The following is a 12,402-nucleotide window of genomic DNA, read 5'->3' as shown; positions in this document are numbered from 1 at the left end:
TTTCTTATAATTTCAATGGTTTAAAGCACATACCACACAATTTCTGCCTAGATCAGAGACTAAATCTATGTTTTGGATTAAGTTATAAAACTTTTAACTCTTAGTTTATAGATCAATGTTGACCATTTATTGAATCTATTGCCAATATTCTTGGCAAAGTTATTACCAAAGAACATGATAATTTTTTCAATGTTCATCCTTAGAAACGTATGTGTGTTGAGGTTGTTCTCTCCAAGGATCTCATGGATTCCATGGAGATAAAAATTAGTTCTCAAACATTCTATCAGAAGGTGCTCTATTTGAACCTTAACAACACTTGTTATAGGTGCTAGTCAGTGGAACACAAGATTAGGGATCGCCCTTTGGCTATGCCCAAGGTTAAACCCTTGCTTAAGGAGGCCTCTACCAAATCAGCAAAAGGGAAACAAAAAGAAGAATGGACTACTATTGGGTGCAAGGGCAAGACTCCCTCAACTCCTAAATAGTCATATGTGGTTTTCATTTTGATTCCTCCTATTTCAACAAGAGTGCAAACCCCAACCATTGTAGGGTCGACTATAACTTTTTAGAATCAAACCCTGGTGTTTCTCAAGTTTCAAACCCTAGTATCTCATAGGGTATCAAAGTGGCCACAAGGGCTACTAGTTCTATTGTAGTTCACACTCCTTTTTCTACTTCCTCCATTACAACTTAGAATGTGCGACATTCTAACAGTCATCCTAAAGTTGCTGAGAAACTAGAGGAGAAATGATGAGCTATCAATCCAGAAGAGATTCCTTTCGGCTTCAACCAAGTTTGAACTTTCTTGGAAAATAGTTACTCCTCTCTCAAGGAAGAAGAAGATATGGAAGATTTTTTACATTTTCTTTATCATGGATCGTGCGAAGTCTTACAGACCTCTCCAGAAAGTACTATGTCAGGGATACCCATCATAGAATTGGTAACTTAGATTTTCTTTACATCCAAGAGGTTAAAATTTTTGATTTCATGCTTTCCTCTACATATCACATCATTTGGCCGGATGGCATTATTTTTTCTTCTCAACACAAAACTGGTAGAGGTGATGTAGTTACTCTTTTGTCACCTCATCTTCATTCTATTATTATTTCATGTAGTTATAACCCCATGCATAGAATAATTTTCCTTTTTCTTTCTATCAACAATAATTCATTTGGAGTAGTTAATGTTAATGGTTCCAATGATGCTAGGAAAGATCTCAATTGTGGGGATGGATGGCTGACAACTTGCTTCCAACTAGTTGGGTTATGTATGGTGATTTCAATATAGTTGAGTTGGCATGTGACAAAGATGACATTTTTCCTTTTCATTGGATAGTTGGGGAAAGGGAAGCCTAGTACTACATACATAATGAATTGGGCCCTTATGATCTCAATACTAATTGTCGCTAGCATAGTGGGGTTAGGCACACTTGGTCTAACTTTTGAACTAGCCTTTATCACATTTTAAAATGTCTAGATTGTGCTATGATTATTGCACAATATTTTTTCTCCTTTTCTACAGAGCTAGATTTACTTATCATTCCTCTGCTAGATGTAATGTTATCAAACCAATATCCCATTTATTTTACCATTTCTTGGCACACAGCTGCCTAACGAGCTATCAGAATGTAATTTTTCATCAACACATTAGTGTTGATGCATACTTCCAATGTTGTTCATATCCTACATGTCTAGAATTTGGAGCCACGTCTGAATTCTCAAATAGGATGGATTCAATGGTGGATTGATGTTGTTACCATAACTACTAGATATTTTCCCATCTACGGGTGGTAGTTGGTAGTTTTCAGATGATGGTCTTATGAATTCACTACCATGACTCTCAAGAAAGCTTCTGAAGCTGTCACCCTTAACCCTTTTGATGTTGATTTGTAAATCCAGCTTGCCAAGCTTCATTATGACAAAAAGATTGCAGATAATTATGCTATCCAGGGGGCTTAGATCAAAGCTCACTTCCATTGGTTGGAGGTTGGCAATAAGTCTTCTAAAGAATTCTTCCAGCCTCTTAGAGCCTGTGATACCAATTTTGGGATTAAAAAGATCAAACAAGGCAATTCTGTTCTCTCCATTCTCCCTGACATCCTGCAAGATTTTGTTTACCACTATGAAAATATTTTTGCTTCATAAGGAAATTTGGTTGCTTGGGAGGAAGCCCTTAGAATTTGTATTTACGTTACTCCAAACTACCTAGTGGTCAAGCAACATGCTTTCTCTAAGCAACTTGGTACTATTTACTTCATGTATGCATGATTATACCTTGATGATGATTATTATAGTGAAGTCAGTAATTTGATGATGATTAGTTAGATGGATTATTATACATTTTTTCATATGGATAGTTACCTCATACTGCATGTGTATGGTGTGCGTATATATTTTCTTTATGTATGATGTTTTTGATGTGGTTAAAGAAGGGAGTCATAGTCACCTACTAGTTAGGATCTACATGATGCACCACTTCCTATCATTTCCTATTTAGTTTAGTATATATGTGTTTCTACATGTGTGGATTTTATGTAGATTGCAGGTACTAGGTATTGACATCCCTAAATTGTCAGGATGAGCGTACCCTATAGCAATATCTCAATGGTAAAAGAGGGAGATACATTATTGAGTCCAAATCCTAACCTTAAACCAATTGTCCTAGAAAAATTAGGACATGTATCTAAGACAATTACCCTTCCAAATGTGTCATATGATGTAAATTTGTGATTATAACCCTTGAGTTTGATCTTGTATGTGGTATTTGATGATGGGTTTTCATATTTTGTCCTATAGGTCTTTGGTGATTTTTCTATTAATTAAGTCAAATTAAAAGATTAAATTAATGATTTAATTTAATAGAAAATTATTATGATATTTTTAATATTTAATTATATTTAACTAATAAGAAAATTAATTAAATAAAAAGAATTGAATTTAAAGAGATAATTATAGTCTAGTTTGGGAGTGTAATAATATTTATTTAATTTGATAATAATATATTTAGGAAATTAATTTTAAATAAATGTTAAATATTATTAGTACTCGAGTTAATAAATATTTTAACAATTAACACTTCAAAAATAAATTAAAAAGTGAAAAAGAAATTAATTTATTAAAGATATTTAAAATTGCATAAAGTATGTATGAAGTTTCGAAAAAAACAATAAAGAGTTCAAAATTTGTGATCAAGGAGTTCCCTTAGGTGATCGCATAATTAGTGCCCCGAATTTAGGAGAGAACTCCTTATCTGCAATCGAGGGTCCATTTTTCAGGGACCAAAAATTTTGGAGAAGGAAATTTTCAGAGAAACGGTTTTGAGAGGAGATATCTCTCACAATCTTTGGGTTTTTGGGAATTAGCATTAGAACTAGGTAGATCCTTATGTTTTGTTAATATTCCTCTCTTCCTTGTGATTGTGAATTAATTTCATTGTGACAAATCTTTCAATAGTTTATTTTTAAATTACTAATATGAATGTAGATTTCTTTTGTATACGTGAGGAATAAAAATATTTGTAAAGCCTCATTTTGTAGATTTAAAAATGGTTGATTAAATTGGGAAGGGTTTTGAAAGAAAATAAATTAGAATATGAATTTGGCTAGTTGATTATATTTTTCCTATCAGATAGTGTTTGATAGAACATTTGTAAACAAAATATTTATTATAAAAGTTTGAATTGGGGAGGGGGATTGTTTGATTTATAAAAATAGGATTTTTATCTTAAAAATTTATTTTTAAAAATGGAGGAGAGGCAGGTTTTATCCCACCTCCCCCCCTTATCTTCACCCTGACAGCATAACCACTATTTCTCGTAGGGTACTACGACAATAATAGTACTTTGTATTGCTACGGTCGTAGGCCCCTATCACAATAGGGTGGTTGCACAGCTTCTAAAGGCCAACGGACCTTAAACATAATGTTACATGCATTTCAAATTTTATTTTTAAAAAAATATTTTTATTTAATTTTATTAAATTTAAATTGAATTAAATTAAATTTATTATTTATTAATAATTTTATTAATAACTTTTATTAATATTTAATATTTTAATAAATAATTAATGAATATTAAGATAGTTGTTCTTTATAATTATTAATTAATTAAATTAAATTTAGTTTAATTAAGTTTGATTAATAATAAATATCATTTAATATATTTTAAATTTATTTTTTTATTATTATTAATGGTATTGATTTTACTAAAATTATAATTAGTTTATTTAAAAATCAATAATTATTTTAATAATGTAATAAATAATTATTTTTAAATTATTTTTAGAATATTTGACTTATAATCGAATAAGGGTAATTGTGCATTTTATTCAAATATAAGAAATGGATTAATTTGTAAGGGTAAACTGTCAATCTCATCTGCTTGAAACATACATTGAAACAAATACTTAAACTTTACTCTTAACTCAACTATGTGTTTTCAAAATCAAACCAAACTATGAAACTACACAGTTACCTATATGTCAAGTCTATATTTTGGGTTTGGGTTGACTAGAGTGTTGACTAGTTTTAGGACATCTACTAGAGGCTTGAGAGTTCTGTGTTTGTGATATTATGATGATTTGATCTTTGATCTTTTAAACACAACCATGGTAATGTGTTTGCATACTCTATGATGAGTTTTCTTATATTGTACATTATTGCTTTCAGTGTCCTTATATGATTATAGGATGAATGTAATGACATAATTGTCTTGACCTTTGAGTCTTCGATCAATTAATTTTGGGACGTTTTCCAGTTTCTTGTAAAGAACTAAGGGGTTATTGTGAATTATCTTTTGATGCTTTCCAGTTACTTGTAAAGAATTGAGGGGTTATTGTGAATTATATTTTGATGCTTTCTAGTCACTTGTATAGGGCTGAGGTGAAATATTATGATTCTTTAATTTGTGATTTTATGAGCTTATTGTAAGTTATCTATATGTAATGTTAGGAAGAGGCTTGCAATGGAGGTTGGGGCCCAAAGTGGCTACCAGGGTAACCCATTGTAAGTTGTTTAATAAGTGAAAACAATACACTAAATGAGAGTAAAATGAACCTAATAAAAGTCTTTGTATTTCCTTTCCTTGCCTTTACCTTGAGTGCTAGTATAGACTAGGATGAGAGTAGAGAGGACACTTAGTTGCGACCATGCATCATTAGTATGCCTTGTCAATACAAAAGGATAATAGTGTCACATAGAATCACTAGGGGGCTAGGGTCAAGTTAAACTACCAGAGTAACTCTAGCATTAATTTGTGTGAAGGCACTTTTCCACTTACATAGTAGATTCCCTACATGTCTTTGTTTGCCTCTGGTCTAGATGTCGATTTATCTTGGAACCTTTGAGTTAGATTAACTTTAAGGTTTCCTTGACATAGATATTACTTTTGATTTTGGGATTGATATCATATTTTGGACTTGAGATTATCTCCTCAACATAGTGGGAGTGGACCTTTTTGGGTTACCATGAGGTCGAGCGGTATTGCTTTTTATTCTTACCATTGAGATCTATCTGTTGATGCCATGACTAGAGTTCCTTGTCTGCATTTCCTTTCATTCTATCCCTGTGTATTATGATGGATGATTATATCTTTATGATGAATGATTTCACTTTTTGTATTTGTTTCATGGATCCAAAAGGGATGATATAATCTATTTTCTAAATGCATATTCTTTTAGCCTTTCATACCCTATGAGATGTACAATGGATGAATGTGCATTCCGAATTTTACTACCAAGTTGCATTTGGAATAAATGTATACTATTTAGGTGGAATGGACTTGTAGTTTTACTTTCATTTGGATGTGTTATTTATTTGACTTATTATTATTATTTAAATTTAAATATGACTCAACTTCTTGGGACCTTTAAGGAATGTAATATGTTATGTTTACTTATGTATGATTGGATCTTATTGCTTCTGCTACTTTGTGATTGTTGTATATGTTATTCTTTTTAAAAATAAAAATGTTTGGAAAACTTAGTAAAACTTTAAGTTAATTCTTTTGGATTCCTTGGCAGGGTGTTACATAAGGGCCACTGCCAGGGGCACAACACATCTGCCTGTTGCTCTCACACACCATGCTCGTAGGCTCCCTGCCACCACTCCCCTAATGGTGGCGATGGTGATTGGCATCGCCTCTTGGCTTCTCCACCACACCATGGCTCCAAATGGACCCCATGTTTGATGGCTCTCCCTCCTAGTGCTCCTTGTGTGGTTTCTAGCAAATGGCCTTTTCACTTGGAGTTGGCTATTTTACCCCCGGGAGCTGATACAAAGGATGGTGACCAAGTCCCTGATGATGCTGCTAATGGCTGGAAAATTCCCAGCTTGTCTGCCAATCCCTAAGATGACTGGGGTTTCCATGGTTGTGATGAACCACCCCCCTCAGTTGGTACTGCTTTGATAACTTGAAGGGTTGCTTAATAGGTTTTTTTTTTATGAATAGTTGTTGATTCTGACTTCGACCATGTGAACTTTCACGGGGTAATTTTGTATCCCCCGACCCTTTTTTGTAAATTGTAACTAGTATATTATTTATAAAAAGAAAATGACTATTCATCAAAAAATAAATAAGGGCCAACAGTTGTAATGGAATTACCTGTAACACCAATCTTCCCTACCATCCTTCAAATAAAATTAACATTTTGTTGCTAGTTTAAATGCAAAAGACATACACAAAAATTATGAAAATTACATAGAAGTTCAGAATTGTTCAACTTTAAATATTGCATTTATGATCTATTAATTAAATTCAAGCTCATACACAATATGCATTGATATTTTACTCACATTTTTTTATATTTTGCAGGTGGTTCATACTATCCAGGATTCTTAAAGCTTAAGTTTCTCCATCCACAACAATCCAGGAAAGTAATCTATTACTAGAACCTTGGAATGTTTTCAAATTGAAATACCTAGATAGATTTCTTCACATCTGCGTTGTAAACTTCTTGATACATGTACATTATTCATAATTAAAAGTCCATTTTAATTAATAATCAAATTGACAAGGAGCACATTAAACAATAATGTTATTGTAATTACAATTGAACACATTATTATAAAAACAACTATATTGCAATTATGGTCATTCTCTTTCCAATAGTCCTCTATTTACAAAAATCTCATAATTATTATAGAAAATTACAAAGGGCTTCTACACAATAATGCAATTGTTATTACTAATCAAATATAGAATTTAGTTTCCTGTAGTTATAGTCATTTATTCACTAAAACTCCGAGTCATTTATTCACTAAAACTTTGAGTCATTAACATTTCTTTTTGCCATGCTATTTTCTATATGCTAGCTAAGTCTTCGAATTGTTTCTCTAAATTCTAACAAGTACAACAAATTTGATTGAAATTAGCAATATAACTTTTATTTAAAGGGATCAGCACTGGTCATGAGCAGTGACAACTTTATCTTGTATCTTGAATTAAAGTAGCAGAACTCTACCATTTTTAGCAAATGTGAAATAAGATGTTTCCATTGTTACATGACTAAATACACTTTAAGATTGTCATTTCCTTGACATGTCATGGAAAATGGAACTGCTAAATTAGTTTGTTATCTACTTCAACATACAAAAGCAATCCACAAACATGACTTTCGCCTAACCCTCCAAAGACAAGAACCAGAGCTGCGTGCAGCCCCTGTAGTTAATGTGTTCATTTCCTATTTTTATCATGGATCATTATTTTTTTAATAAAAAATTAAAGTAAAATAAAAATTGTTTTGATAGTGTTAGGCTGGATCATTATTTTATCTCTGTAGCACGGAGCTAGCTGCAACATTTATAACTAATAATATAAAAAGCCTGGTGGTTGAGTTAATGGTCTGTGCCGACCATATACAGGATAATTAATTTAATATTTCCAACACAAACAACTGGTTCTTCTTTTTATATTGCAAAACAATGAAAAGCATCTTCTTTGAAACAATAAGTCTGCATAATCTTGAAAACTTTAAAGAACAAGTTTGGAAATGTATCGCTAAAGTACTCCACTATTCCATCACGTCTCCTCCTAAATAAAACCTATGAAGATTCAAATATCAAATATTAATAATAATAATTAAACTTATAACTAATTTACTGAATATTAATCTTATAAGAATAAAACCTAATTATATCTTTGAACAAATTTTTTTTTTTTTCTTCTGAAACCACAATATACCTGTATATCTCAAGATTGCTCTTCGTAATGACTGGACATGTTTCGCACAAGCCGAAGAAGGTCTCTTAATTTATCATATTGATAATTCTTTGTAGAGCGATTAATTTGAGATTTTATTGATGCATCTAGAGCTCTTTTCCATGGCCTATCAAAAACAAATGCTCCAGCGATATTAAAATCCCTGAGTATGTTGTTGTTCAAGCTACTGGGATTTTTCTTTTCCCATTGTACTCGATCACTTGCAATGCAAAGAAAATGTAGACGTTTCTCTAAAATCCACAAAAATGGATGTATCTTGATATCATGCAGCATAAGCCTGGAATGACACTATAAAAGTCTTTTTTAGTACAAATAAAAAGGTTTTGACGATAATTTTTATTAAAAATCTCTTACCTTGGAGAAATATGTAGAATTTGTTCTAGAAGATCATGGGCTTCAGGAATATGACTAATGGTAGAAGTATCATATTTGCCAATTTTAATGTTTCTTTCTCGTTCTAAAATATCACCGAAAGGATGATTCCCCAATGTAAGGAAATAAAATGTTATGCATCCAAAGTTATGTATGTCTGTTCCCACAATTTCAACACATTCATTTAGTAGTTCAGGAGCTTTCCATCCATAGGTTCCACTACCTACAATGAAATCAACATCACTATATTGTCATAACAAATATATTATACAATATTGACATTACATATAGAAAAGAATACAATAATATATATGATCTATTAAACTATTCTATTTAATTATAATTTTAAACAAATTTAGAAATAAAATTTATTAAAAATTACTATCATTATTGTGTTCCCCTTAGAAAAAGAAAACATCTTACCAATGTTGTCATAATCAAAAGATGGATCACGTGTAATTGGAATACTTATGTTGAAGTCAGAAATCTTCGGGCATATTTTATTTTGATCAAACATTAACAAAATATTTTCTGGTGTTAAATCCCTATGAATGATCCCTTGCTCATGTATATAAGAAATACCATCTAGAATACCCCTGAATTGAAGAATAATATCCATTAGTGTCATACATACACAATAAGGAAAAAATTAATCTATTAAAAAATATAAAAATATATAATAATTATAAAAATAAGAATATCATTTAAAACTAACCTCAGCAATTTGAATGTGTGATCTGTTGGGATCCTCTTCTTGTTGAGCATTTCTACACCATTAGTTTGACAAAATGCTCTAATAAGCTGAAATTTCTCCCTTTCCTCTTTTTTAATTTCATTTTGTATCTTCTTTTGTTGAAATATAAAGTTTCGCTGAACAAAGATGAAATCTTGTAAAGTACAATTACATTGCTCAAGTGCAATCTGAAAATACTCGTCCTTAATTTTATGGCCATAATAACTAATAACATTAGGATGAGAATCGACTTTAGATAAAATTTGTATTTCTCGTATGGCTGACTTTTTATGCATTATTTTTGTGCATTTTATTGCCACTTCTCTCTTGAAACAATAAGTTCCATTATATACCATAGTTCCATTGTTTCCTCGACCAATCACATGTTTAAGAGTGATGGGATTTTCATCCAAGAATTCAAACTTCTCCACCATATCACTAGTCATGGTCTCTGAAAATTATATGAAAATTATCTACAAAAAATATTATAAATCAGTTAGAAATAAGACATGGTAATATACCAATAAAAAATTTACTGTTGCATTTTCTAAAAGAAAACAGAGAGACAATAACATCAACTAAAAGAAGAACAAAATGCAATAACACTAACTAATAAGTAGACTATAGAAATCTCAATGTCTTCATTTTGTTTTATAGATAGGAAATTAAATTTTAAAAGAAAGAAGCGTAGAAGCAACAATTTCTAACTAGATAGAACAGAAAATCATTGATATAAAACATCCTTCTATTGACTCTGCAGCATCAAGTCCATTACATCAACAATTTGCTCCTCCTTATATGCAATGAAAACTAATATGCCCTCTCCTCTACTCCAACACTCTGACTCTATGAAGGAAAAAAAGAACCCCCTTCATAAAAAAAAATTACCATTAAATAACTTTCCATGACCTTTCAGTTTCATCCTGCCTCTTCGGAATCAATCTTATTCATCATATTATCAAATATTTACTTCCTTTTTATTCCAGCTGATTCATATTCCCATCTCCAATGAATGCGGATGATATTCTTCATGTGAGAAGGAAACTTTAAATTTGACACACAATCAAATATTGATTGGAAGCCAATCGGATGTTTTATGTGTTTCTCATCTAATACTCTATTTAGACTCTTTATCTTCTTCCTTTTTATTCCAGCTGATTCATATTCCCATCTCCAATTAATGCGGATGATATTCTTCATGTGAGAAGGAAACTTTAAATTTGACACACAATCAAATATTGATTGGAAGCCAATCGGATGTTTTATGCGTTTCTCATCTAATACTCTATTTAGACTCTTTATCTTCTCAAACTCTTTATCTTCTCAAATGTTAATTGCCACATTTGATCTTTTCACTTTCCAAATACGGCTTGGGCTCAAGTTCTTCTATTCAGATTTTCTGGACATTCATTCTTATAATGATCTTCCCCACAATCCCAACATCCCCCAGCGGGTCCTAACCTTCCTTCAACTGTAGCTTTAGAAGAAGTTTCTTGCGACAAAGTCTTTGGTTGTTTTTTCCATTTTGCTCCAAAATTCCTTGGTCCCGTAGTCTCACTTTTCCTCCTATAATCCATTGATTTAGCCATGCTGCTCTTGTTTGGCACATCATCAACTTACTTCCTTCTAGTTCTTGAGATCCGGTTATCTGCAAGTTCTTTTTCCTTGGAGGCACCAGCTAAATCAGCTTCTGGAAGGACTCGAGGATACCAGCTTCTGTGTTTCTCATATGTTCCATACTGTTTAACTAGTGATGGCCAATGAGATGTGTGTTGGGTCCCTGCACTTTCACGTGATGAAGATTCACAACACAAAGCATTGAATATGGCAATGAGGACGGCTGCATCGAGAGCTGCATAACATAGCTGAATTAGAAGGGAGTTGCTAATTGGTGATCTATCACCAAAGGTTGTTGGGTTCCCCCACGCCATCCAATAATCACTACCTTGCTAGTCTCTCTTTCTTCTTCTTGCACCAGCTGAGCCTTCTTATTCTCAGGATCAGCATCACTTGTTCTCTTATCTCTTTCTTCCTAGTCATTAGCTCCTCTAAAAATCTCATTATTGCTTTCTATTCATAGCACCTATGGCTTAGCTTCATTTGGTAGATTATTAGTTAGATTTTGATTTTTTGATTCCACCGTATCAAATTCTGAAGATGCAACTATATGATGGGAATTTTCATTAGCATCCATTGCATCCAAAGCTTTTTGATGGGCACCAACCAATTCTAATAAATCTGTACCTGACTGCAAAATATCACTATACATCCCATCTTGGGTAATTTTGCCATCGCACATTACCAAAATGAGATATGCAGTTGGCATGAATTCCACTTGATGGATCACATAAAATACAGTCTTTTTACTCAAAATGCCGAGAACAGATTCCTTGAAAATGTGAGTGCCTGTATGTGCATCAACAACACTAAAAGGATCATCAAGGAGATAGATATCTACATCTTGGTATAATGCCCGTGTAAGCTGTACTCTTTGTTTTTGGCCACCACTCAAATTAATGCCTCTTTCTCCAATTACAGTTTGGTCACCACAGGCAAATGATTCAATATCTTTCTTTAAAGCACAGGCCTTGAGTATGCACTCATATCTAACTCTCTCCATTTGCTTCCCAAAGACAATATTGTCCTCTATTTTATAGCTTTGTATCCACGGGGACTGCGGTACATAAGCTTTTGTATCACGCAACCTAACAGTGCCAGAAACCCTCAGTATTTCTCCTAGTATTGTGGCTAAAAGGCTTGATTTGCCTGACCCCACTGTTCATGTCCCACTGCACAATCTTTTTATCACTCATACCTGCAAGAAGGACATTTTGTTTATCCTCATCTGGATTGAGCTTTACAACATACAGAATTTTCCCCGTGGAGAAATGTTGAAATCACCTCCCCTATTTCTGTGTCCCGAAGCCTGATGTTCCTATCGTACCAGGCATTCAAAAACTTGGAACCATCATTGCTAAATGATATATCTATGACTGCCTTTGAATGACCCATGTATGTCCTCATGCATTTACCGCTGTTAAAAACATCCCAAATTTTGATCTTGGTATCCATACGCTTGGGAA

At 32.6% G+C, this 12,402-nt stretch overlaps 1 protein-coding gene across 1 annotated transcript; it reads right to left on the bottom strand.

Moving 5' to 3' along the window:
- Positions 1-8,184: 8,184 nt before the first annotated feature.
- On the bottom strand, positions 8,185-11,250 carry LOC149545288 (serine/threonine-protein kinase/endoribonuclease IRE1a-like). Its single transcript, XM_089793728.1, has 4 exons — positions 10,940-11,250; positions 9,010-9,182; positions 8,569-8,809; positions 8,185-8,491 (listed from the first exon to the last, which is right to left on the bottom strand). The coding sequence occupies exons 1-4, from the start codon at positions 11,248-11,250 to the stop codon at positions 8,185-8,187; spliced, it is 1,032 nt and encodes a 343-aa protein (XP_089649854.1).
- Positions 11,251-12,402: the final 1,152 nt, after the last annotated feature.

The sequence above is a fragment of the Cupressus sempervirens genome, chromosome 7 (genome assembly GCF_028749045.1).
Source record: "Cupressus sempervirens isolate cs-2001-9-10 chromosome 7, ASM2874904v1, whole genome shotgun sequence".
Taxonomy (NCBI): domain Eukaryota; kingdom Viridiplantae; phylum Streptophyta; class Pinopsida; order Cupressales; family Cupressaceae; genus Cupressus; species Cupressus sempervirens.
This window is presented reverse-complemented; position numbering and strand designations above follow the sequence as displayed.

Excerpts from the sequence above, each read along its gene's own strand:
- LOC149545288 (XM_089793728.1), bottom strand. The coding sequence starts at position 11,250 with ATGGCGTGGGGGAACCCAACAACCTTTGGTGATAGATCACCAATTAGC. Across the intron at positions 8,810-9,009 it reads TTTTGATTATGACAACATTG|GTAGTGGAACCTATGGATGG; the intron begins GTAAGATGTTTT and ends ATTTCATTGTAG. Across the intron at positions 8,492-8,568 it reads ATTCTACATATTTCTCCAAG|GCTTATGCTGCATGATATCA; the intron begins GTAAGAGATTTT and ends GTGTCATTCCAG.